At 40.6% G+C, this 22,663-nt stretch overlaps 2 protein-coding genes across 3 annotated transcripts in view; both read right to left on the bottom strand.

The window, feature by feature from the left end:
• LOC102078817 (zinc finger protein 665) overlaps window positions 1-22,663 on the bottom strand; it is a 1,047,781-nt gene that overhangs the window by 925,753 nt on the left and 99,365 nt on the right. The window lies entirely within an intron of this gene.
• The window catches only part of LOC102081886 (uncharacterized), a 37,447-nt gene that overhangs the window by 1,903 nt on the left and 12,881 nt on the right, over window positions 1-22,663 (bottom strand). For both annotated transcript variants that reach the window (XM_019356950.2, XM_019356949.2), the window contains exons 4-7: window positions 16,975-17,307; window positions 9,618-9,956; window positions 6,716-7,054; window positions 4,237-4,575 (exon numbers count right to left, since the gene is read on the bottom strand). In XM_019356950.2, the coding sequence (XP_019212495.1) occupies window positions 4,237-4,575; window positions 6,716-7,054; window positions 9,618-9,956; window positions 16,975-17,307 (1,350 nt within the window). The remainder of the gene's footprint in view (window positions 1-4,236; window positions 4,576-6,715; window positions 7,055-9,617; window positions 9,957-16,974; window positions 17,308-22,663) is intronic.

The following is a 22,663-nucleotide window of genomic DNA, read 5'->3' as shown; positions in this document are numbered from 1 at the left end:
TTCCTCTACTTCTGTACCATTAATGAATTAATGTTGAATTCTCTTGCGGCTGCTCTTTTCCTGTATTGTTGCAGTATATTAATGACTAACCTCATATTGTGGATGGATTACCTCAGTTTAAATTTGGTCCGTTTACAGCATCTCGACATACGACTGCATTTGTCTCTCAAGTTAACTTTTATCATGTGGAAAAACGTTTGCGTTCATTAAGCTTCACTGTGTTTATATTATGCTAACATAGCTGTGTCACTAGTGATCACGTAGAACATTATTATATACTAGCTAGTACAACTTCAGCAACCTTGAAAAAGTCACTGCTGTTTAATTTTCTGTCTTCATTTCTGTCTAAACTGATAGCAGAGCTGTACGTTTGAGGGTTTTTTTAGAAATCTTACAGAAAATTCGACCTCTGTTAAATGTAATAAATTCGATTTTCATGGATGTTAAACTTAATTGTTACATGTTGATAATTTTATTAAAGATGAAAGAATTTAGACCGTTTTTAACTTTCAGTGATGCCGCAGTGTTTGTTTGACTTTGGCACTTGAAGTGGACGAGGTTTGGACCCAGATTACTCAGAGTCCACAAGGCTCCTGGCTACAGTAGCCATAAAGCTCAGACAATCCTTTAAGCGGTTTTCTTAGAGGTCTTGGAGGTCAGCAAGCACAACCATAGAAGGTGCACTGTCAATTTTTGAGAAAATTAAAGGATTTTAAGAGCGCTTTATAATGCAGAAAATACGGTAGTATGTCAAACGGAAGTCTGTTCCTTCGAATATGTGTTCCAAGTATTTAATTCCTTTAAAACTTCAACCTGGGAAGTCAATCATACTATTCTTTTGTAGTATGTCTGAGTTGTTCCAGATAGGTGTTCATTTGCATGGGATTAATGAAGAGTGTCATTTTAAGAAACTCCCATCATGCTGTCAGAGAAGAGCTGATGTTGATGCTTTTAAAGCATTCATGTTGTTTGATGTTTGAGATGAGAAATGGTAGGTCTGAAATCCCTAGATTATAGCAAAGTGCCTTTTCTACAGGGAAGACTCATCTAAGACGCTATGTTTTAACTACCCTGAGATTAAGTGTAGCTTGCTGGCTATGAAGTAGTTTTGAAAGTTTGGCAGATCTAGTTTAAGGAGCTTGGAAAGAAAAGCGTCTGGACTTCTTTGAGTTGCTTGAAGACGTTTCACCTCTCATCCGAGAAGCTTCTTCAGTTCTAAGGTCAAATGGTGGAGAGTCCCAGATTTAAACCCAGTGGGAGTTTCCCCCCAAAGAGGGACAAAGGACCCCCTGATGATCCTCTACCTAATCACATGAGCCAAGGTGTGAAAGCGGGTGTGGGTCCCAATCAGCCAGGGTTACGGGTGAGCTCATTGTGAAACCTGGCCCCACCCTATCATGTGATTTCCTGAGGTCAGATGGCCCAGGATGTGAGTGGGCGTTAAGGCGTCTGGGAAGGGATCTCAAAACTGGATCATAGATGGCAGACAGTTGGTGTCGTAAACCACCGCCTCTGTTCAAAGATGGTCGCTCACAGTGGACGTAAATGGCTTCTTTCACTCCTCTTTCAAACCATCTGTCCTCTCTGTCCAAAATGTGAACGTTGGCATCCTCGAAAGAGTGACCTTTGTCCTTTAGATGCAGATGAACTGCTGAGTCTTGTCCCGTGGAGGTGGCTCTTCTATGTTGTGCCATGTGCTTGTGAAGTGGCTGTTTGGTCTCTCCGATGTAGAGGTCTGGGCATTCCTCGCTGCACTGTACAGCATACACCACATTGTTCAGTTTGTGTTTAGGAGTTTTGTCTTTAGGGTGAACCAGTTTCTGTCTGGGTGTTTGGAGGAAACTCTCCTGAGTTTCTCTGATACACCGGCTACATAGGGGATGACAACGTTGTTGCGTCTGTCTTTCTTATAATCCCTCGCTGGTGTCTGGTCTACATTCATAAGGGATATTAGACAATAGCTTGATAAAAATACGGGGTCTTTGCTGGGTTTTAGCAGGAGACTAGTGTTTGCAGAACTCATATTTGGTAGTAGTAGCCATTTTCTTTGATTTCCAGCAATGCTCTGTGAAAAAATGGAGCCAGAATTGTCCAGAATTCTTTGAGGAATCCTACTGGAAAGCAGTCTGGACCTGGAGCATTATTATTGGAACTACTTATCAGAGGTGTGACCCCATAAACAACTTCCCTTAACCTGCTGGTCTGGAAGTCCAGCAGTTCATCTAAACAAAAGGCACTTAGACTAAAACAGATATAGATTAGTTTATCCCACCATAAAACAATAAGAAAAGGTACGACCTCTCCCATGCTCCAAGGGTGTGCGTTTGAATGCCAAAACACTCTGGAATGCACACAAAGTCTTTGCAGACTACTAAGGATCACACATCCTACCACTACACAATCGATTATACACCTTTTAAGCATATATGGTTAAATATTTCTAAGCATAAATGACAATCAACAATATAAAACCTGACAGATTACTATTGCAAAAACGGTAATTAGATTACTTTTACTTTCCCGTAAGCACGCTGCGTTACTGCGTTACTAAAACCATGAATTTTTGGCGAGAGTGTCTCATGACAGTGACGTAAGCGAGTGCGACATTCGTGACAACAGCTGTGTGCAGATCAACATATCAAGTACGGGAGAGAGTATGAGCGTGCAGCGTTTAAAGCGTGGAAGTACTGACCTTACTTTGAGTTTGCACACCTGCACCAGGGCAAACCTCCGCCTACTCCACTCCTGCATTACAGGTGAAAATAGAGCAACAGCACCGCTAGTCTTTGATTTTATTTATTTTCTGCTGTGTTTTACTTGCATCTATTTGAAAGACTGAATGTAAACATAAAAAAATATATATTTTATCTTATATGCTGGAATGTGCAGAAAATAAGTTTAAATGTTAAACAAATTTCTTCCAGTCAGAGAATGTTGCATATAATTTAATGTTTGCTTGATGCATAAAGTTAAAATGTTAAAGTTAATAAAACAAGTTTTAAAAAGAGACTTTTCCATTCGATTACATTTTGTATGATGGATTATGCAGAAAAAGTAGAATTGGGCTGAAAGATCTATCGCTTTATCACCTATTCAGGTTGTAAACCATGTTTTTAAAAAGTAACTAAGTAACTAAGTAATTAATTAATTTTGAAAATAAGTAATCAGTAAAGTAACAGGGTTACTTTTTGGGGGAAGTAATCAGTAATTAGTTACTGATTACTTTTAAAGTATATTATTACAGTATAAAACATCTGTATGCCTGAAGTTAAACTGGCTCAAAGTCTGTTTCATAACAGAGTAACAGTGTCCTTTAGCTGCTCACTCTGATCCAACCTTTGGTCTCTAAGGAAGAGGCTTCAGGGAGATGTTTGCTACGTTGGACTGTAGGACCATCAGAAATGTGTGCAGTAACAAAACAGGCAGCACTGAAAGGAGCTCTAAGCTCCTAAGACCCAAACTCTTCCACAGCATGCATTTTTGATTTCTCTTTTACATTTGGGCTGATTGGGACTGGATGAATGTAAAAAAGAAGAATTATTAGATTTCTTTTTTTTTTTAACTAATTTTTGTTTCTAAGAAAAATGAGAGCCACATATGAGGATATTCGTTCAAAATTTCAACAGAAAAGTAGCAATATAATGTCCTCGTAAGTAGATATCAGGCCCCTGTAGAGCAAATTGAGTATATTGGTCTAAATAACCCAAAATGTGATGTCCACATATATGGACGGCAGGTCCTAGGAGGTTAAGTGTTTGTGTTGTTCAGTGATTTGTGCACAACAACAAAAATGGGACCTCTCTCATCCATCAGTCATCATGTGGACATTTTTCTGACACACTTTGAAGCTGATGGACGTTTTTTGTCTGCACTAAGTATGTTTTCAGCAGCTATGGCACCGGCAGGATTCACTTTCACAGACTCACAACCACCAACTTCACCCCTCCCCTCCCCCTCCAGCTGTAGCCTTTAACATTGAGTTTCCCCACACATGTTTACAGACGAGTTAGAGAGCAAGAGAAGAAGAGACTGATTCATAAATGTCTTTGTTTCTGCTCTAACCTTACCCAAACAATGCTGCTCTACAACTCTAGACTACCAGCCACAAAGACAACAGCTGGAGAAACATCTGTCTACCTCTGACATCCACCAGCTCATCCATACAACAAACAAACATCAACAACCAGGAAGCAGCTTCACCTCTGATCACACACACACTCAACTCTACTCACTCACCTGGAGGAACAACAACAACGAGGTAGATGATGCTGATGATCTCCCATGAGTCTGTTTCTGCCATGAAAACATGACACTCGTATGTTCCAGTGTCATTAATCGTCACATTCTTCAGAATCAAAGACACGTCTCCATCCTTCATCTGTCTGTCTTGCAGATCCACACGGTTCTTAAAAGATGGATGCTGGTCATCTGGATCAAAACGACCATCCTGGTATAAAAGCACATATTCTGGCACCAGGTCAGCTCTAGTCCAATAAACACCTCTGATGTTGTTGTTTGGAGCTCGACATGTCAGAGTGACGTCCTGTCCAGACTCTGTTATGATTGTTTTCTTATCTGCAAGAGGAACAACACAGAGCAGAGAGGTTAAAGGTCAAAGTACAATTATAATCAGAATGATTGACTTTAAATATTTTATTTCCTTTGAGATTTTTAAGTCATGTTGGATTTAATGAACCTCTGAACATCCAGCAGGTCACCAGTGACCCACTGAGGGGGAATTTTAGCCTCATGCTAAACATGCAAAGTGTCAGAAACTACAAGATGTTAGCTTCCACAGAACAACAACATATGTTGATAAGGATTAAAATATTTTAACATTACCTTTTAAGACTGATTCAGGACCACTGTTGGTCAAGTTACTTGAAAAAAGTAATCAGTAACTAATTACTGTTTACTTCCCCCCAAAAGTAATTCCGCTACTTTACTGATTACTTATTTTCAAAATTAATTAGTTACTTAGTTACTTTATAAAAACACGATGTACAAACTCAATACCTAAAAAAGAAATCGGTTGTTAGAGCCAATCTATTGCAAAATATTTTTGATACTGTTTCAGTTATTATATTACATGTTTGATTTTGTATAATATGTTGTTAGAGAATAAATGCTGCACGTTTAATTTGTGTCGGGTAAGAAAACATTACAGCGCATGTGTGGTAGCAGGTTAGAGTGAGCCAGGACGGCAATGGAAATGTGTGCTGTAGCAGCAAATAGTTTTTTGACCGTGACATCTTTTGTTTGTATGTACGAGTCAGAAATAAATCTGAACAGCTCGCATTAAGAAGTGAAAGAATTATTTTTTTAAGCTTGGGACAGAAATTCGCCACTACATAGGTCTTTCAGCTCAATTCTACTTTTTCTGCATAACCCATCATATAAAAATGTAATCAATGTAATCTTTTTAAAACTAATTTTATTAGCTTTAATATTTATATATATTTATATTTATATTTAATATTTTATGCCTCAGGCAAAAAATTCAATCTGCAACACTCTCTGACTGGAAGCAATTTGTTTAACATTCAATCATTTCTACAGATTTCACAAATGTAAAAGTTAAAATATTTTTTTGTGTTTACACTCATTCTTTCAAATAGATGCAAGTAACACACAGCAAAAAATAAATTAAATCAAAGAATGGCGGTCCTGTTGCTCTATTTCCACCTGTTTAGCAGGAGTGGGGCAGGCGGAGATTTGCCCTGGTGCAGGTGTGGTGCATCCATCATGTCAGTGGAAGAATCCGGGAGTTTCTCTGTGAATTTCACATTACTGTGGCAGCGTACTAAATGTTTGCTCGTAGGTTTGTTCTTCATTTTTAAACATTTGGACATAAATAAGTGACATAATATTCAGTACTTACTTTTAAAAGTTTACTCTAAGGCTGCCACACTTCAGCCATCCGCCATTTTTTTTGCAAAAAATATCCACACCCACCGCAGCTCAAAGAATTGTGGGATATGTTGGGATACAAAGTCTACATCTGAACCAGCCATTTAAATTCAGGGAAATGAAGGGCACATTTGTCTGCCGCATTTGGAGGACTCTTCGAATTAGGACAGCCTTTGTCACGTCCCTGTGACGTAATCAGCGTTAAAATGCTTGTTTTCCAAATGTGCTTTTGTTTAGTTTGCCTGCAGTAAAAAGTTGAACATAGTCTATTGTCTCATCGCGCTTCTTCTGCCAATATCAAAGGATTGGTGAGAGATCTATTCTCTACACTATGGACTCAGCACTGGTGACTAAAACACCTACAACCTGTGCCACCGATAATCACTCAAAAAGGGGGGTCCTGCTTTCGAAGTTACTTAAAGCACTTGAAGAAGGAAAACGGAAATTTGGTGAAGTTAAAGAATAATTTAAAAATCCAATCAGAGAACAAAAGTGGGACCTCTCTCATCCATCATGTGGACATTTTTCTGACACACTGTGAAGCTGATGGACATTTTGTGTCTGCATTAAGTAGCTTTTCACCAGCTATGGCACCGGCAGGATTCACTTTCACAGACTCACAACCACCAACTTCACCCACCCAATGCTGCTCTGCAACTCTAGACTACCAGCCACAAAGACAACAGCTGGAGAAACATCTGTCTACCTCTGACATCCACCAGCTCATCCATACAACAAACAAAGATCAACAACCAGGAAGCAGCTTCACCTCTGATCACACACACACTCAACTCTACTCACTCACCTGGAGGATGAACAACACTTAAGTAGATAGTGCTGATGAGCACCCATGATAGTGTTTCTGCCATGAAGCCATGACACATGTATGTTTCAGCGTCATTAATCGTCACATCCTTCAGAATCAAAGACATGTTCCCATGCTTCATCTTTATGTCCTGCAGATCCACCCGGTTCTTAAAAGATGGATGCTGTTTGTCCGGATCAGAACGACCATCCTTGTACAAAAGCACATATTCATCTCCCAGGTCAGCTCTAGTCCAATAAACACCTCTAATGTTGTTTTTTGGAGCTTGACATGGCAGAGTGACGTCCTGTCCAGATTCAACTGTGATAGTTTTCTCGTCTGAAAAAGAAAGCAACACAGAGCAGAGAGGTTAAAGGTCAAAGTACAATTATGATCAGAATGATTGACTTTAAATATTTTGTTTATTTCCTTTGACATTTGAGTTTTAAGTCATGTTGGATTTAATGAACCTCTGAACATCCACCAGGTCACCAGTGACCCACTGAGGGGGAATTTTAGGCTACGTCCACACTAATGCGTTTTCGTCCACAAAGAGACAGTGTTTTCCTCAAGGAAAAACGCAACATTTTGAAAATGCTCTCGGAAACACGTACATTTCAAAACTGAGCTGTTCCGCCGTTGTGTGTACACTTGAAAACACAGACTTTCTAAAATGATGACACATTTTAGTCATGTGATGCAGTCATGTGACCAATTGAACAAAGTAGATTGCATTATACAGCATTTGTTTTGATTGCTCTCAATCTTGACAACCCCAAAAAAGATTATGCGATGATGACTAAAATTGCTAATGTGGATGTGGAGCGTCTTCAGACAAAAACACCATTTTCAAATCTATCTAGGCTAGTGTGATGTAGCCTTAGCCTCATACTAAACATGCAAAGTGTCAGAAACTACAAGATGTTAGCTTCCACAGAATCAAAAAATGCTGATAAAAATGAACATGGTGTATGAGAGAAAGCAGCCCTCTCAGTATAAGTAGGGATGGGTACTGGTATCCAGTTCTGACATAAATGATAGTAACCAGACCGAAAAGCAGCACACGTTTCAGTGCTTTTTTTTCCTGAGCGGTCATACACTTTGGATTCTAGCCAATCACTCTACCTTTGAAACAATAGTAGGTGGGACTGGGTATGTACGTTCTTTTCGAGCAGAGCTTCAGATTAAAAATGCCCAAGGTGAAGTGGTCCAAGTCTGGCTGTACTTCACAGCAAAAGATGCAAACTCAGCAGCCTGCAACAAGTGCTTTAAGCTGATACTGTGAAAAGGAGGTAACACCTCAAATCTGATGACGAACTTGGTGATGCATAGAGTATTTTTTAAAAGCTGACAAATGCACCATATTTGATAGCTTGCTGCGAGACCTCACACTGAGCACATCTACTGCGGGTGTGGTGCCTGTTATCCGACCCGGAGTTAGCAACATCCCCCAAGAACCCGAAGAGGAGAGTCCTGGCCCCTAGCCCTGCCAGTGTAGCAGAAATGATGACGGATGATGATGGCAGCAGCAGCCGTTCTTCTCTGGGTGAGTAGCTTAATGTTGTTCGTGTGTAATTTACGTTGAGTAGGCTAACCACGTTATTACATTAATGCATGTAGTGAACTAGCAAACACCATCGTAGTTACATGCAGCTGTCTTCTTGTTTGACGGCAGATACTCCCTTCACCCTGGCCAAAAAGGCTAAAATAACCAAAGAAAAAAGTGGAAAACAGTTAAACATGAGAGGTTTTTGGACAAAGTTTGTGTTTTTTTCCATTGTTTAAGCACTGCTTCCAGCCAAGAGTGAGACCATATATGCCCTACAGCTGCAGAAAAGGCTAACATTGTTATCTTTTTACAAAAAAACAGCTAAACATGTAACTTTTTGGACAAAGTTTGTGTTCTCCATTCTTTGAGCACCAGTTCGAGCACTGTTTAAGCACCGGCACTGTTTCAATTCAATTCAATTCAATTTTATTTATATAGCGCCAAATCACAACAAAAGTCGCCTCAAGGCGCTTTATATTGTACAGTAGATCGCACAATAATAAATAAATAATAAATAAATTCAAAAGTACCGGTTAAAACCTAAACGATATCCATCCCTAATTATAAGACACTGTGAGTCTCTGCATGCTGCCTTTATGGAGCTACAGCTGTTTGTATACACTGAACAAAAAGCTTTGTAGCTGTATACTGACTCCTGACACTACAACACATCACACTGACACACACATTACACTTCTTTGTCTCTGCCACAGCTGGATTACAGATATTAAGTGTCTGCACAGACTAGTGTCTCCTTCAAACACTCAACGAAAACTCTGGTTTCTCTTGGTTATATCTGACCTGATAAATCAGAGAAAGTCTGTCAATAACAAAGTTACAAATGAAGTGTAGTAGATGTGCCTGTTCCTTGTCGTTTTAAACATATATATCTCTGAGTTCATATCCTCTGCAAGAGTTTATATTGTTTTATCGTCAAATGTTCAATAAAAACATGTATCGAAAATTCATAATGATGAAAACTTTGTAAGTATCCCAAGTAGTGAAGAGTGTGTTGTTTTCGCAACACAAAGTGATGATCACAATTTGAGCCCATACACACGTCCCCTCCCCCTCCAGCTGTAGGCTTTAACATTGAGTTTCCCCACACATGTTTACAGACGAGTTAGAGAGCAAGAGAAGAAGAGACTGATTCATAAATGTCTTTGTTTCTGCTCTAACCTTACCCAAACAATGCTGCTCTACAACTCTACACTACCAGCCACAAAGACAACAGCTGGAGAAACATCTGTCTACCTCTGACATCCACCAGCTCATCTATTCAACAAACAAACATCAACAACCAGGAAGCAGCTTCACCTCTGATCACACACACACTCAACTCTACTCACTCACCTGGAGGATCAACAACATTTAGGTAGATGATGCTGGTGATCTCCCATGAGTCTGTTTCTGCCATGAAGACATGACACTTGTGTATTCCGGTGTCATTAATCATCACATTCTTCAGAATCAAAGACACGTCTCCATTCTTCATTTTTCTGTTTTGCAGATCCACCCGGTTATTAAAAGATGGATGCTGTTTGTCTGGATCAAAACGACCATCCTGGTACAAAAGCACATATTCTGGCAACAGGTCAGCTCTAGTCCATAGCACACGTCTGATGTTGTTGTTTGGAGCTCGACATGTCAGAGTGACGTCCTGTCCATACTCAGCTGTGATTGTTTTTTCATCTGAAAGAGGAAACAACACAGAGCAGAGAGGTTAAGGGTCAAAACAAAATTATGATCAGAATGATTTACAGGGAGTTACTGACCCTGCACCTCGCGACACAACATTTTTTTCTTTTCCTCAAGGGTCGCAACTTTACTGTGTACGTTGACCACAAACCTTTGACCTTTGCCATGTCCAAGGTCTCTGACCCACTTGGCGAACGCCAGCAGCGCCAGTTGGCAGCCTTTTTGGAGTTTATGACAGGCATTCAGCATGTGACTTGCAAGGTTGGTGACCAGTTGTCACCAACTTTGGAGTAAAATTTGACACAGCTCTTAAAATGGACAAACAAGTAAATACAGTGGTTAGAAAAAGCTTTTTTTAGTTGACACAGCTCTCTAAATTAAAACCTTTTATTTCATTTTATGACTTCCAGAGAGTTTTGCATCCATTTGTGACCACTTGCCTTGATTATTGTAATGTACTTTATATTGGTATTGATCAGACTTCACTATCACGCTTGCAAATGGTCCAGAATGCTGCTGCTCGCCCGTTGACAGGGACACGCAAATGTGAGCACATTACCTCTGTTCTTGCCTTCTTACACTGGTTGCCTGTCCATTTCAGAATTCATTTTCAAATTTTACTGCTTGCTTTTAAAGCTTTAAATGGCCAGGCTCCTTCTTACCGTTCAGACCTTCTACACCAGGGGTGGGCAATTCCAGGCCCCGAGGGCCGGTGTCCTGCAGGTTTTAGATCTCACCTTGGGTCAACACACCTGAATCAAATGAATAGTTCGTTACCAAGCCTTCAGAGAACTTCAGGACATGTTGAGAAGGTAATTTAGCAATTTAAATCAGCTGTGTTGGTTCAAGGACACATCTAAAACCCGCAGGGACAGCGGCCCTCGAGGCCTGGAATTGCCCACCCCTGTTCTACACCAATACACACACCAAAGGTCTCTCGCATCATCTGACCAGTCGCTCCTTGCTGTCCCCATGTCGAAGCTGAAACACCGGGGGGACCGAGCTTTCGCTGTTGTGGCCCCCAAACTATGGAACAAACTGCCCCTCCATATTAGGTTGGCCCCAACACTTGAAATGTTTAAATCACTTTTAAAAACACACTTTTTTTTTCAAATGCTTTTTAGGAGTATTATCTGAATCAGTTTGTAGTCAGTTTGTAGTCAGCTGTTGGTCAAACTTAATCTTTTTACTTTGTTAATCCTATTCATTGTATATCTTGTTGTTTATTTTACTCAAGTTTTAATATTTAATATATACACAGATTTATTTTTATCTTCTTTTTCATTTATGTATTTATTTTATTTATTGATTTTATTGTATGCTTAATGTTTGTTTTTTTAACTGCTATCTCTGTTTAATTATTGGAAAGAACTTTTAAAAATAATAAAGTGCTATATAAATAAAGTTGGACTGGATTGGATGTGGCATAAACTATGTTGCCATGGTCACGGAGCAACGTGCTAACCCGGACGTTCTTGCCTGGTGATCCCTCTTTTATGGCATCGTTGTGTTTTCGGCTTGGTACTTGCCCTCTCTCATCTGGGAGTCCAGGGCCTTGGACAAGCTGGTCAGCGCCAGGTTTGTTTGGCTTGGCCTTTGCAAATCGGTTAAAGACTGGGCAGCAGCTTGTGTCCCATGCGACTAAACTAAACTAAACACTGGGAGCTGCAAATAGTTTTTGACACTGTATATACAGATCCTTCCCAAAAATTAGCATATTGTGATAAAGTTCCTTATTTCCTGTAATGTACTGATAAACATCAGACTTTCATATATTTTAGATTCATTACACACAACTGAAGTAGTTCAAGCCTTTCATTGTTTTAATATTGATGATTTTGGCATACATAACTCATGAAAACCCAAAATACCTGTTTTTAATACAAAAAAAGTCAACCTTCATATAATTATGTTCGGTTATGCACTCAATACTTGGTCGGGAATCCTTTTGCAGAAATGACTGCTTCAATGCGACGTGGCATTGAGGCAATCAGCCTGTGGCACTGCTGAGGTGTTATGGAGGCCCAGGATGCTTCGATAGCGGCCTTAAGCTCATCCAGAGTGTTGGGTCTTGCGTCTCTCAACTTTCTCTTCACAATATCCCACAGATTCTCTATGGGGTTCAGGTCAGGAGAGTTGGCAGGCCAATTGAGCACAGTAATACCATGGTCAGTAAACCATTTACCAGTGGCTTTGGCACTGTGAGCAGGTGCCAAGTCGTGCTGAAAAATGAAATCTTCATCTCCATAAAGCTTTTCAGCAGATGGAAGCATGAAGTGCTCCAAAATCTCCTGATAGCTAGCTGCATTGACCCTGCCCTTGATAAACACAGCGGACCAACACCGGCAGCTGACATGGCACCCCAGACCATCACTGACTGTGGGTACTTGACACTGGACTTCAGGCATTTTGGCATTTCCCTCTCCCCAGTCTTCCTCCAGACTCTGGCACCTTGATTTCCGAATGACATGCAAAAGTTTCTTTCATCCAAAAAAAGTACTTTGGACCACTGAGCAACAGTCCAGTGCTGCTTCTCTGTAGCCCAGGTCAGGCGCTTCTGCCGCTGTTTCTGGTTCAAGAGTAGCTTGACCTGGGGAATGTGGCACCTGTAGCCCATTTCCTGCACACACGGTGGCTCTGACTCCACGTCAGTGTTCTTCGTGAGCCAAGTTAAGTGAGTGCATGCTCGCAGTGGATGAGTATCCTGATGGTTGCTTCTTTGGTATTTTCTCCAGAAAGTAGCGTGGAAGATAAGAGCAGCGAGCATGGGGTGCGGGGACACACAGGATCGGAAGAGCATGGAGCACAGACTTGTAAGTGGAAGACAGCTCATGGGAGTCAAGGGAACACATAGGTATTTATTATTCTGTGTATTATTTACACCACTGTAAAACCCTCTTTAATTTTCCCTGGCTAGTGGACTCTCTTCATTCTTATAGATTTCCTGTTATCCACCCTCCAGCTTCACTCTCCAACCCAGGCTGCGCCCCTACATCAGCCTGCCGGTACATTCACAGTCCGGCCCGCCAGCCCACTCATATTTACTGTAGCAACATTTGTTCTGCTGGCGCTCCTCACCACATCTGGATTACCGGATTTGTCAACAGCCAGATGTGGCTGTTTTTCCATTACCCACGCTGTCTGTTTGCTTTGTAACATCGGACAATGAATCAGGGCTCCTTGAATTAATTAGCTCAGATTCAGGCTATAAGGAGAAGAAGATTCTCCCCAGGGCTTCTCCAAAGGCTGAACTGGGGCCTTCCAACACATTTGGACCCCTGCAGATTGTTAAGCCTGTGTGTTGCCATTGTCTGTTCCACTGTCTCCAGCTGCCACACCACTTTTGGTTTCTCCACTTGCAGATGCTATGCTGGTGCCCGTCTGAGCTGCGATGCCGCAGGACCTCTGGCAGGACACCTGAGACACAACACCATCGGCCCCACAGCCGGCTGCCAGAGATGCTATAGTGCTTCTGAAATAGGATGCTGCCGTCAGGCCCATGGCGGGGCACCCCAGCTGTTTTCCTTCTATCTCAATCAATCGGGCCTACTACCAGAACTTTATTTTACTACCGTCAGAATTGCGGTGATCAGATGAAGTTTGAGGTTGTGAGAAATCTATAACTACATTGATAGATGTGGCTGTTGACTTGCAAGGTTTGGTCCACTTGGACTCTTACTGTGAAGGGGGAAGGAACGAAAGGAAGTGCAAAGTGGATGTGCATTACTTAACAAGCTTGAGAGTTTGCCATGGTTACACTGGGGTTCTAATCAAGAATAAGCATCATAGGTGCCGTCTTTTTTCTACTTTGAGAAACAAAACATATAATAGACTTTGACTAGTCATACAGTCATGTATGCAACTACAAGATAGTTCCCAGGTAGGATGTGTGGAACATGGAAACTTCTTTAATATTGACAAGATAGTGCAAGTACATCAGGATTGCTACAATCAGCATATGCAGCCTATAGATGTAATGTTTGGTGCCAGCAGCTTGGCATCAACTATAAAAGCTGAAACTGTGCAGACTTTGCATGAAGCAAACTGCATAATGTGAAAACTGAAATAAAAAAAAGGTTGCTTTGAATTGTCAGTATGTAGGTAATGCAATGCTTTGATTGTGTTCAGTGATGCCACCAATCTGTCAGATGGAGGCACACAGGGAGGACATCTCATCATCTTAGTGGGTGACAGAAAAAGATTCTCACCGTTTGCATTGTAGTCAAAGAGGGTCAAGAGGGTTGCACTCAGGCCATTAGCCACTGAAACACTGGCCATTTCAGATGGTATTCACTAAGCAATTTATCCATTTACTCTGCATTCTGAACTTACCACTGGTAATGTAGAACATCCTTAACCTATAACCTGTGACACCACTAATCACTCACTGGTTGATGAGTCTAAAAAATCAGTCAGTAAGAAAAGACTGTCTTGAGATAAGCAGCATCAAAGACCTTATCCAAACAGAAAAAATATGAAGCAAGTTCTTTGGTGCAACACAAGAGAGCAACTAGCAGACTGTAGGGCTGCACGATTTTGCATAAAATGAGAATCACGATTTTTTTGCTTAGAATTGAGATCACGATTCTCCCACGATTTTCTTTTCCAATATAAATATTTATTGCACTTATTAACTGCACATCAACTTCGTAACAGTTGAAACTGAACATAAAAACAATAAATAAACATAAAAACAATAAATGCCTCACATTTTGTTGTTGCCACAAAATGTTGTACTGCTTGAAATTCCGTCTCCACCGTTGCTCGACACTGCATGTATAGAGCAGGAAGTGCAACAATAGAAAAATAGTTCCAGGACGGCACTGTGTAGCATTTGTCTAGGGCAGGGGTCAGCAACCTTTAACACCCAAAGAGCCATTTGGACGCAATTTCCATGCAAAAGAAAACTCTGGGAGCCGCAAATACTTTTTGACATCTAAAATGAACATAACACTGTATATATTGTTTGGTTTTTTTACCTTTATGCTTTGTGTAAACAACTAAGATGTGTTGTTTAAATGCATGAAGTGCTACAGAGAAAATTACATTTTATTTATGTAATTAACACATTTTGAACTTTGCAAAATTCCGCCTAAGTATGTATTTTACCTGGTTAATGTGTGTGGCGGGGCGTGGACTGCAGCGCCGCTGCAGGGGAGGCGGACACACCTTAGCGGTACCCGCAATACACGCCTCGCCACCTATGCTGTTGTGTTGGTGTGTGTCGGGCTGTGAGCTTTAACACTGGCTGTATGCGTAAAGCAACCGTGCGTGAAAAGTGGTCAATAAAAAGATGCTGAAAAGCGTGTTCATGGAAACATAGTCGGGCCTGCCATGATATGTTTACAATGGGACTTACGCTCCTGATCCTCTGCGGATCTGTACGAAGTCACTTTCATCTTTACGCGCGACTGTAAGCTGTCGTCTGTGAGGCGTGAACGTGTTTGTTTTTGGAGAACAGCTGTTGACATAATGTGGATCTGAAGATCCATAATTGGCCTACCTGGGGTTGAAAGTCTTGCACGGCGTTTAGGTGGGTATATCGGCTTCCGCAAGTGTGACACTTATTTTGATCGATCAAAAACTAATAGAATATAATTTTATATTTATATTTCAATATCACAATAATCTTCCAATTTAGAACTATGAGTTAAAAAAGAACTAACATAAATAAAATAGACTTTAGCTAATTACTTACAGAAAATTATTTATTTCCCCAAACCATGTGGAGCCGTAGAAGGACTAAAGACTCGCATGCGGCTCCGGAGCCGCGGGTTGCCGACCCTGGTCTAGGGTGCTGATCATTTTCCTAAATCCCTCGTTTTGCACAGTGTTGATGGGAGCCATATCTTTGGTCAGGTGATAAGTAATAGCCTCCGTAATTTCTTTGTGCCTGCGGGAGTTTGACGTGTATGGGGAAGCGCTCTATAAGGTTCCCGTTATTGATGTTTGGGTGGTTGACCGGGACAGATTTTCTCCTGTCACTTTCTCGTCATCGTGTTGTTTTTTTTTCCTGCCAATTTGAGCATCACGGCACAGCTTCTGTATCACGTGGTATAAGGCTCCGCCCTTGTCATTTGTTGAGCAGGAAGAGTGAGCGCTTGTCCGGATCAAAATGCGGTACAATCGTCGTCGTCTGTTTTTTTGTTTTTTTTTTAAATGTTCTCATTTGGAAATGAGATCGCACATAAGTATGAATCGAGATCGCGATTTTCTAACGATTAATCTTGCAGCCCTGGCAGATTGCCTTCTGAAAAAGGAGCTCCTGCTTTCAAGTTATATAAAACATTTAAAGAAGGACAATGGAAATATGGTTATGACAAACAATATTAAGCATCTATATGATTGAAGTTAAACTAGCTTAAAGTCTGTTTCATCACAGAGTAACAGAGTCCTTTAGCTGCTCCCTCTGATCCAACCTTTGGTCTCTAAGGAAGAGGCTTCAGGGAGATGTTTGCTACGTTGGACTGTAGGACCATCAGAAATGTGTGCAGTAACAAAACAGGCAGCACTGAAAGGAGCTCTAAGTGTTTGTGTTGTTCAATGATTTGTGCACAACAACAAAAATGGGACCTCTCTCATCCATCAGTCATCATGTGGACATTTTTCTGACACACTTTGAAGCTGATGGACGTTTTGTGTCTGCACTAAGTACGTTTTCAGCAGCTATGGCACCGGCAGGATTCACTTTCACAGACTCACAACCACCAGCTTCACCCCTCCCCTCCCCCTCCAGCTGTAGGCTTTAACATTGAGTTTCCCCACACATGTTTACAGACGAGTTAGAGAGCAAGAGAAGAAGAGACTGATTCATAAATGTCTTTGTTTCTGCTCTAACCTTACCCAAACAATGCTGCTCTACAACTCTAGACTACCAGCCACAAAGGCAACAGCTGGAGAAACATCTGTCTACCTCTGACACCCACCAGCTCATCCATACAACAAACACACATCAACAAGCAGGAAGCAGCTTCACCTCTGATCACACACGCACTCAACTCTACTCACTCACCTGGAGGAACTCTCAAATAAATTAAGCTGATGAGCTCCCATGAGCGTGTTTTTTCCATGAAGACAAGACACTTGTATGTTTCAGCGTCATTAATCGTCACATCCTTCAGAATCAAAGACACGTCTCCATCCTTCATCTGTCTGTCGTGCAGATCAACCCGGTTCTTAAATGATGGATGCTGGTTGTCTGGATCAAAATGACCATCCTCGTACAAAAGCACATGTTCTGGCAACAGGTCAGCTCTAGTCCATAGCACACGCCTGATGTTGTTTTTTGGAGCTCGACATGTCAGAGTGACGTCCTGTCCAGACTCAGCTTTGAGAAATTTTTGTTCTGAAAGATTAAACAACACAGACCAAAGAGATGTTAAAAGTAAAAATATTAAATAATTACTTTAAATTAATTACTTCAAATAAAATTAATTAAATAAATAAAATTACATTAAATGTTTTATTTGTTTCCTTTTTTTCCTTTTTTTCTTTTTGTTTCTATTTGCCATCATAAATATTGTCTAAAGGTGAAGAAAGATGCTCAACGGATTTACTTTACCAAATGGACCATTCCAGCCTTGCAATAATGGTCTATTTGATTCACCTTTTATTGTGTTTTTTATGTTTTTTTTACTTGCTTAATACGGGAGAGGCTTCACTGGGGAAAAGAAAGGGTAGAAAGAAAGAGGGAAAGAAAAACAGCAGGGAAGATGGACAGGGATAAGGGCAAAAAACAAAAACCAACAAAATAAGCAGACAAAAAATACAGATATCAATCGCCTGGATCACCTGTTGAGAAAGAAAAAAGAGAAAACAAGCAGAACAAAAAAAAGAGCGACATAATAAACAACATCACAATGATATATGGGAATATACAGTAAATACTAAATATTAAACATTATTGTGCAGCACGTCAGATCGACAGTGCTTTAAGGTAGGAGCCAAAAAGGGTGTAGTTTGTTTGTGTGAGCACCCGTGTGTACACCTGGGAGCATGGACACGCTTGTTTTTAACCCTTTAAGAACTAACATAGAACCAAGTCCACCAGAGCTTATATTGTATTTTTACATGCTATAGTGCCATTTTTGGGAGCGTTTCAAGTTGCTATACATCAAGACTACAGCCCAAATTTAACCACATGTTTGCATTAAGTGCATAGTAATTACATAAATTGCAAAAAATGTGCAATAAACTACAAAAGATGTTGAAAATTGTTTTTGTTTTTTGTTATATAAATTTCGAGTTAGAGAAATTTAAGAGGCTTATTCCTCAAAACTGTAAATACAAAAATGTTGCACAAAATAGTTACCACCACAGGAAATTTATTTTAAGCGTCTTCATAGTTTTATTTTTGAAATACACCAATTTTTATATACTGCAGAAGAAACGAAAAGAAATATTATAATGCAAATTTGCAAAAAAACAGCATATGCATCAAAATAAACAAACTATTTCCAGCAGTGCAATTTAAGTTCTAAGCATCCCAGAAACGACACAGAAAGTCATACATAACTTATATATAACTTACATATATATATATATATATATATATATAGGATTATGAGGCCTATAATAACAAAAAAAACAAAATTACATTTCAGCGAAAATGACATCACTTCCGGTTTCAGGCAGCTAATGGCGGACATACGATAGTTTGTGCTGACGTCTATTCCAATGTAGGAAGTGTTACGAACAGCTGATCGGATCGGCAAAGCCTGTTTCTGGAATTTTAGGTTCTTGTTGGTGCAAGTGCTTTTTATGCAATTTTTGCAAAACTACATGTGGAAGGAAACTGTGACCTAGGACAAGTTGATGGCATAAGATGTAAGTACAACTCCTCTGGTTTCATATGCAAAAAAACAAATAAAAAAAATATTGCTCTAGCTTACGTGGTTCCGGTTCTACAGGGATTTAAAAATAGTTACGCAAAACGGAGCGTGCCCGCTCCGACCGGTTTTAAGGGGTTAGCTTCCATGTGTTCCTAACTCTGAGAAAACAAGCTCCGCAGAAGCTAACCTCTGCCTGAAGATAAGAGCTGTGTCCCAATTCAGGGTATGAACGCTTGAAGTACTCATTTCAAGTGTGATTATGTCACCGCCACGCGAAGACGGCTGTCCCAATTCAAAGTGTACTTCAAATGCATACTCCAAATGCGCCGTCGATTTCCCCAAATATCAAGCGTGGTCCGGTGCACGCTTCGTGGCCCCATATATCCCACAATTCATAGTTTTTAATTCGTTTGCATTCCCTTGGCTGCTCCACTGCTCTGTCCGTTTTGAGGAAGGTTTCCCTTATTTAATAACACTGTGCAAAAACCACCTTCGCTCCGTTACAAATACATATAATATTGGACATATTATATTTACATTACCACAGTTACAGTGGGGCAAAAAAGTATTTAGTCAGCCACCGATTGTGCAAGTGCCCCCACCTAAAATGATGACAGAGGCCAGTAATTTGCACCAGAGGTACACGTCAACTGTGAGAGACAGAATGTGAAAAAAAAAATCCATGAATACACATGGTAGGATTTGTAAAGAATTTATTCGTAAATCAGGGTGGCAAATAAGTATTTGGTCACCTCAAACATGGAAAATCCCTGGCTCCCACAGACCTGTAACGTCTTCTGTAAGACGCTTTTCTGTCCCCCACTCGTTACCTGTATGAATGGCACCTGTTTGAACTCATCATCTGTATAAAAGACACCTGTCCACAGCCTCAAACAGTCAGACTCCAAACTCCGCCATGGCCAAGACCAAAGAGCTCTCGAAGGACACCAGTAAAAGTATTGTAGACCTGCACCAAGCTGGGAAGAGTGAATCTACAATAGGCAAGCAGCTTGGTGTGAAAAAATCAACTGTGGGAGCAATCATCAGGAAATGGAAGACATACAAGACCACTGATAATCTCCCACGATCTGGGGCTCCACGCAAGATCTCATCCCGTGGGGTCAAAATGATCATGAGAACGGTGAGCAAAGATCCCAGAACCACACGGGGGGACCTGGTGAATGACCTGCAGAGAGCTGGGACCAAAGTAACAAAGGTCACCATCAGTAACACACTAAAACGGCAGGGAATCAGATCCCGCAGTGCCAGACGTGTTCCGCTGCTGAAGCGAGTGCATGTCCAGGCCCGTCTGAAGTTTGCCAGAGAGCACATGGATGATACAGCAGAGGATTGGGAGAATGTCATGTGGTCAGATGAAACCAAAGTAGAACTTTTTGGTATAAACTCAACTCGTCGTGTTTGGAGGATGAAGAATACTGAGTTGCATCCCAAGAACACCATACCTACTGTGAAGCATGGGGGTGGAAACATCATGCTATGGGGCTGTTTTTCTGCCAAGGGGACAGGACGACTGATCCGTGTTAAGGACAGAATGAATGGGGCCATGTATCGTGAGATTTTGAGCCAAAACCTCCTTCCATCAGTGAGAACTTTGAAGATGAAACGCGGCTGGGTCTTCCAACATGACAATGATCCAAAACACACCGCCCGGGCAACAAAGGAGTGGCTCCGTAAGAAGCATTTGAAAGTCCTGGAGTGGCCTAGCCAGTCTCCAGACCTCAACCCCATAGAAAATCTGTGGCGGGAGTTGAAAGTCCGTGTTGCTCGGCGACAGCCCCAAAACATCACTGCTCTGGAGAAGATCTGCATGGAGGAATGGGCCAAAATACCAGCTACTGTGTGTGCAAACCTGGTAAAGACCTACAGTAAACGTTTGACCTCTGTTATTGCCAACAAAGGTTATGTTACCAAGTATTGAGTTGTATTTTTGTTATTGACCAAATACTTATTTGCCACCCTGATTTACGAATAAATTCTTTAAAAATCCTACCATGTATATTCATGGATTTTTTTTTTCAGAAAATGCATTAACTATACTAACCCTACATGCATATACACACAGGGCTCTAGATGTGACCAAATTTTTTAGTGGTGTGACTAAAAAAAAATTAGTGTAACAAACAACCAACAACAAAAAGAAATCTCTCCCTGTGGTCACCAAGAGACACACATTATGCCCCTGTCGTGAACTAAACCTTTCGGAGCTTTCGGAGCTCAGCAATTCTGATGCGTCGGGTCCGCTCTGTGTTTAACTAAACCTCTGTGTTTAATTAATTAAACCAGCAGCACAAGAAGCAGCAAACTACACTTCACATTTGATAACAAATTTCCCACGTGTGGGACTAATAAAGGTTATCTTATCTTATCTTATCTTATAAATGGGGTCATGAATTCCCTCTGAGTTTTGCTGTTTTGCTTCCACCACAATAAAAATCACACTTCATGAATAGCTCTCTCCCTCCCTCCCTCCCTCCCTCCCTTTCCCTTTCCATCTCTCTCTCTCTGTACTTCAAGAAAAGTTTCTCGTCTCAAATCTCTGTTTTCTGCATTATTCATTAGCTTATTACACACCAGTCTACCGTTGTTTACAGCGCCGTTAGCCGCTATCTTTTTCTTTTCTTTTCTTTTCACTTAAATGATCCCGGACAAGAAAACTTAAGGTCTGCTGTTCAATACTGAAGAAATTTACACTTTTTAAAATTATGCAATATTGCACAATAATTTTAAGGTTATCTGCTATGAAAAGCCAGACCAGAAAAATCTCCTTCATGTTTTTCTGTGTTTTTTTCTCAGTTACTTTGACACAAAGTCATCTGCTGTGATGTTCACTATTCTGATTCTGAAGTTCTGACTGTCTGAGGCAAAATTGAATCGAATCAGGACTTTGAAAACCGGAATCGAATAGATTAAAAAAAAAATCAGTGATGATACCCAGCCCTAGGCCCGACAGAAGTGGATGTAGCTGTGGGTAATAAGAAAAGATGAAAAGAACTATTGATAACTTTTTTGTTAAGTTAAAGCCTGATTCGCCTGAAATGGTCTGACATGGTGCCATCAATCTTTGAATGCTGAAAAAGCACCAGTGTATCCAGAAAACACATTATATGCTGCAATAAATGCACTGCCCAAGTGTCCCCTCTCCCCACTGCCTTTCCAACAGCATGCAACATCAAACAGGTCATCAGAGGAGGTCGAGATGATGATTAGGTTTAACATTTTCTACAATATTGACAAAGAACATTAAGCACAAGATTGTTAGTGAATAATTTAGAAATGAATATTGTCTGTATGGACTGGACCCATTTAATTTGGCTGATGATTTGTTTTTTGTTACAAAGTTGAGCCTGCCAATTAGGTTTAGTATGATTTACCCGCCTCTGAGATGAAGAACACGTGTCATGACTTAACAAGGCCTTTCCTTTTTTTCCTTTCCTGTCTTTTCCTTTTTATTTTGTTACTTTGCTAGTGCACTGAAAGTTTTTTTTGATAATTTTTTTTCTGTCATCTAAGCAGATCTGAATGTTGTTGTTACAAACGGTTGCAAAGTGAGTTTCTCCAAAATCAAAATGGGCTCAGGAGAAAGCCACTCATCTGGGACAATTAGAAAGCGAGTCCCTTTCTAAAAAGATTCAGCGAGGTAATCCAGTCTAAATTATTTTTCTTTTTGAAATGTCGTCGTTTTGCTGAGGGTGTAAACGAAATGTGACCATAAATTCCACTATCAGCAAAGAAAGAATCAATGAATGAATGAGTGAAAATCAAAAATGGGGAACTGACGTTAACCCAACGCCAATGTGACAAGGTGTGGGTGTATCTCTGTGTGTGTCTTCTGTTGCAGGAGCAGGACGG

Source organism: Oreochromis niloticus, linkage group LG3, assembly GCF_001858045.2.
Source record: "Oreochromis niloticus isolate F11D_XX linkage group LG3, O_niloticus_UMD_NMBU, whole genome shotgun sequence".
In the NCBI taxonomy this organism is placed as follows: Eukaryota; Metazoa; Chordata; class Actinopteri; order Cichliformes; family Cichlidae; genus Oreochromis; species Oreochromis niloticus.
Note: the sequence above shows the minus strand (reverse complement) of the source record. Positions and strands in the feature narration are given on the sequence as shown.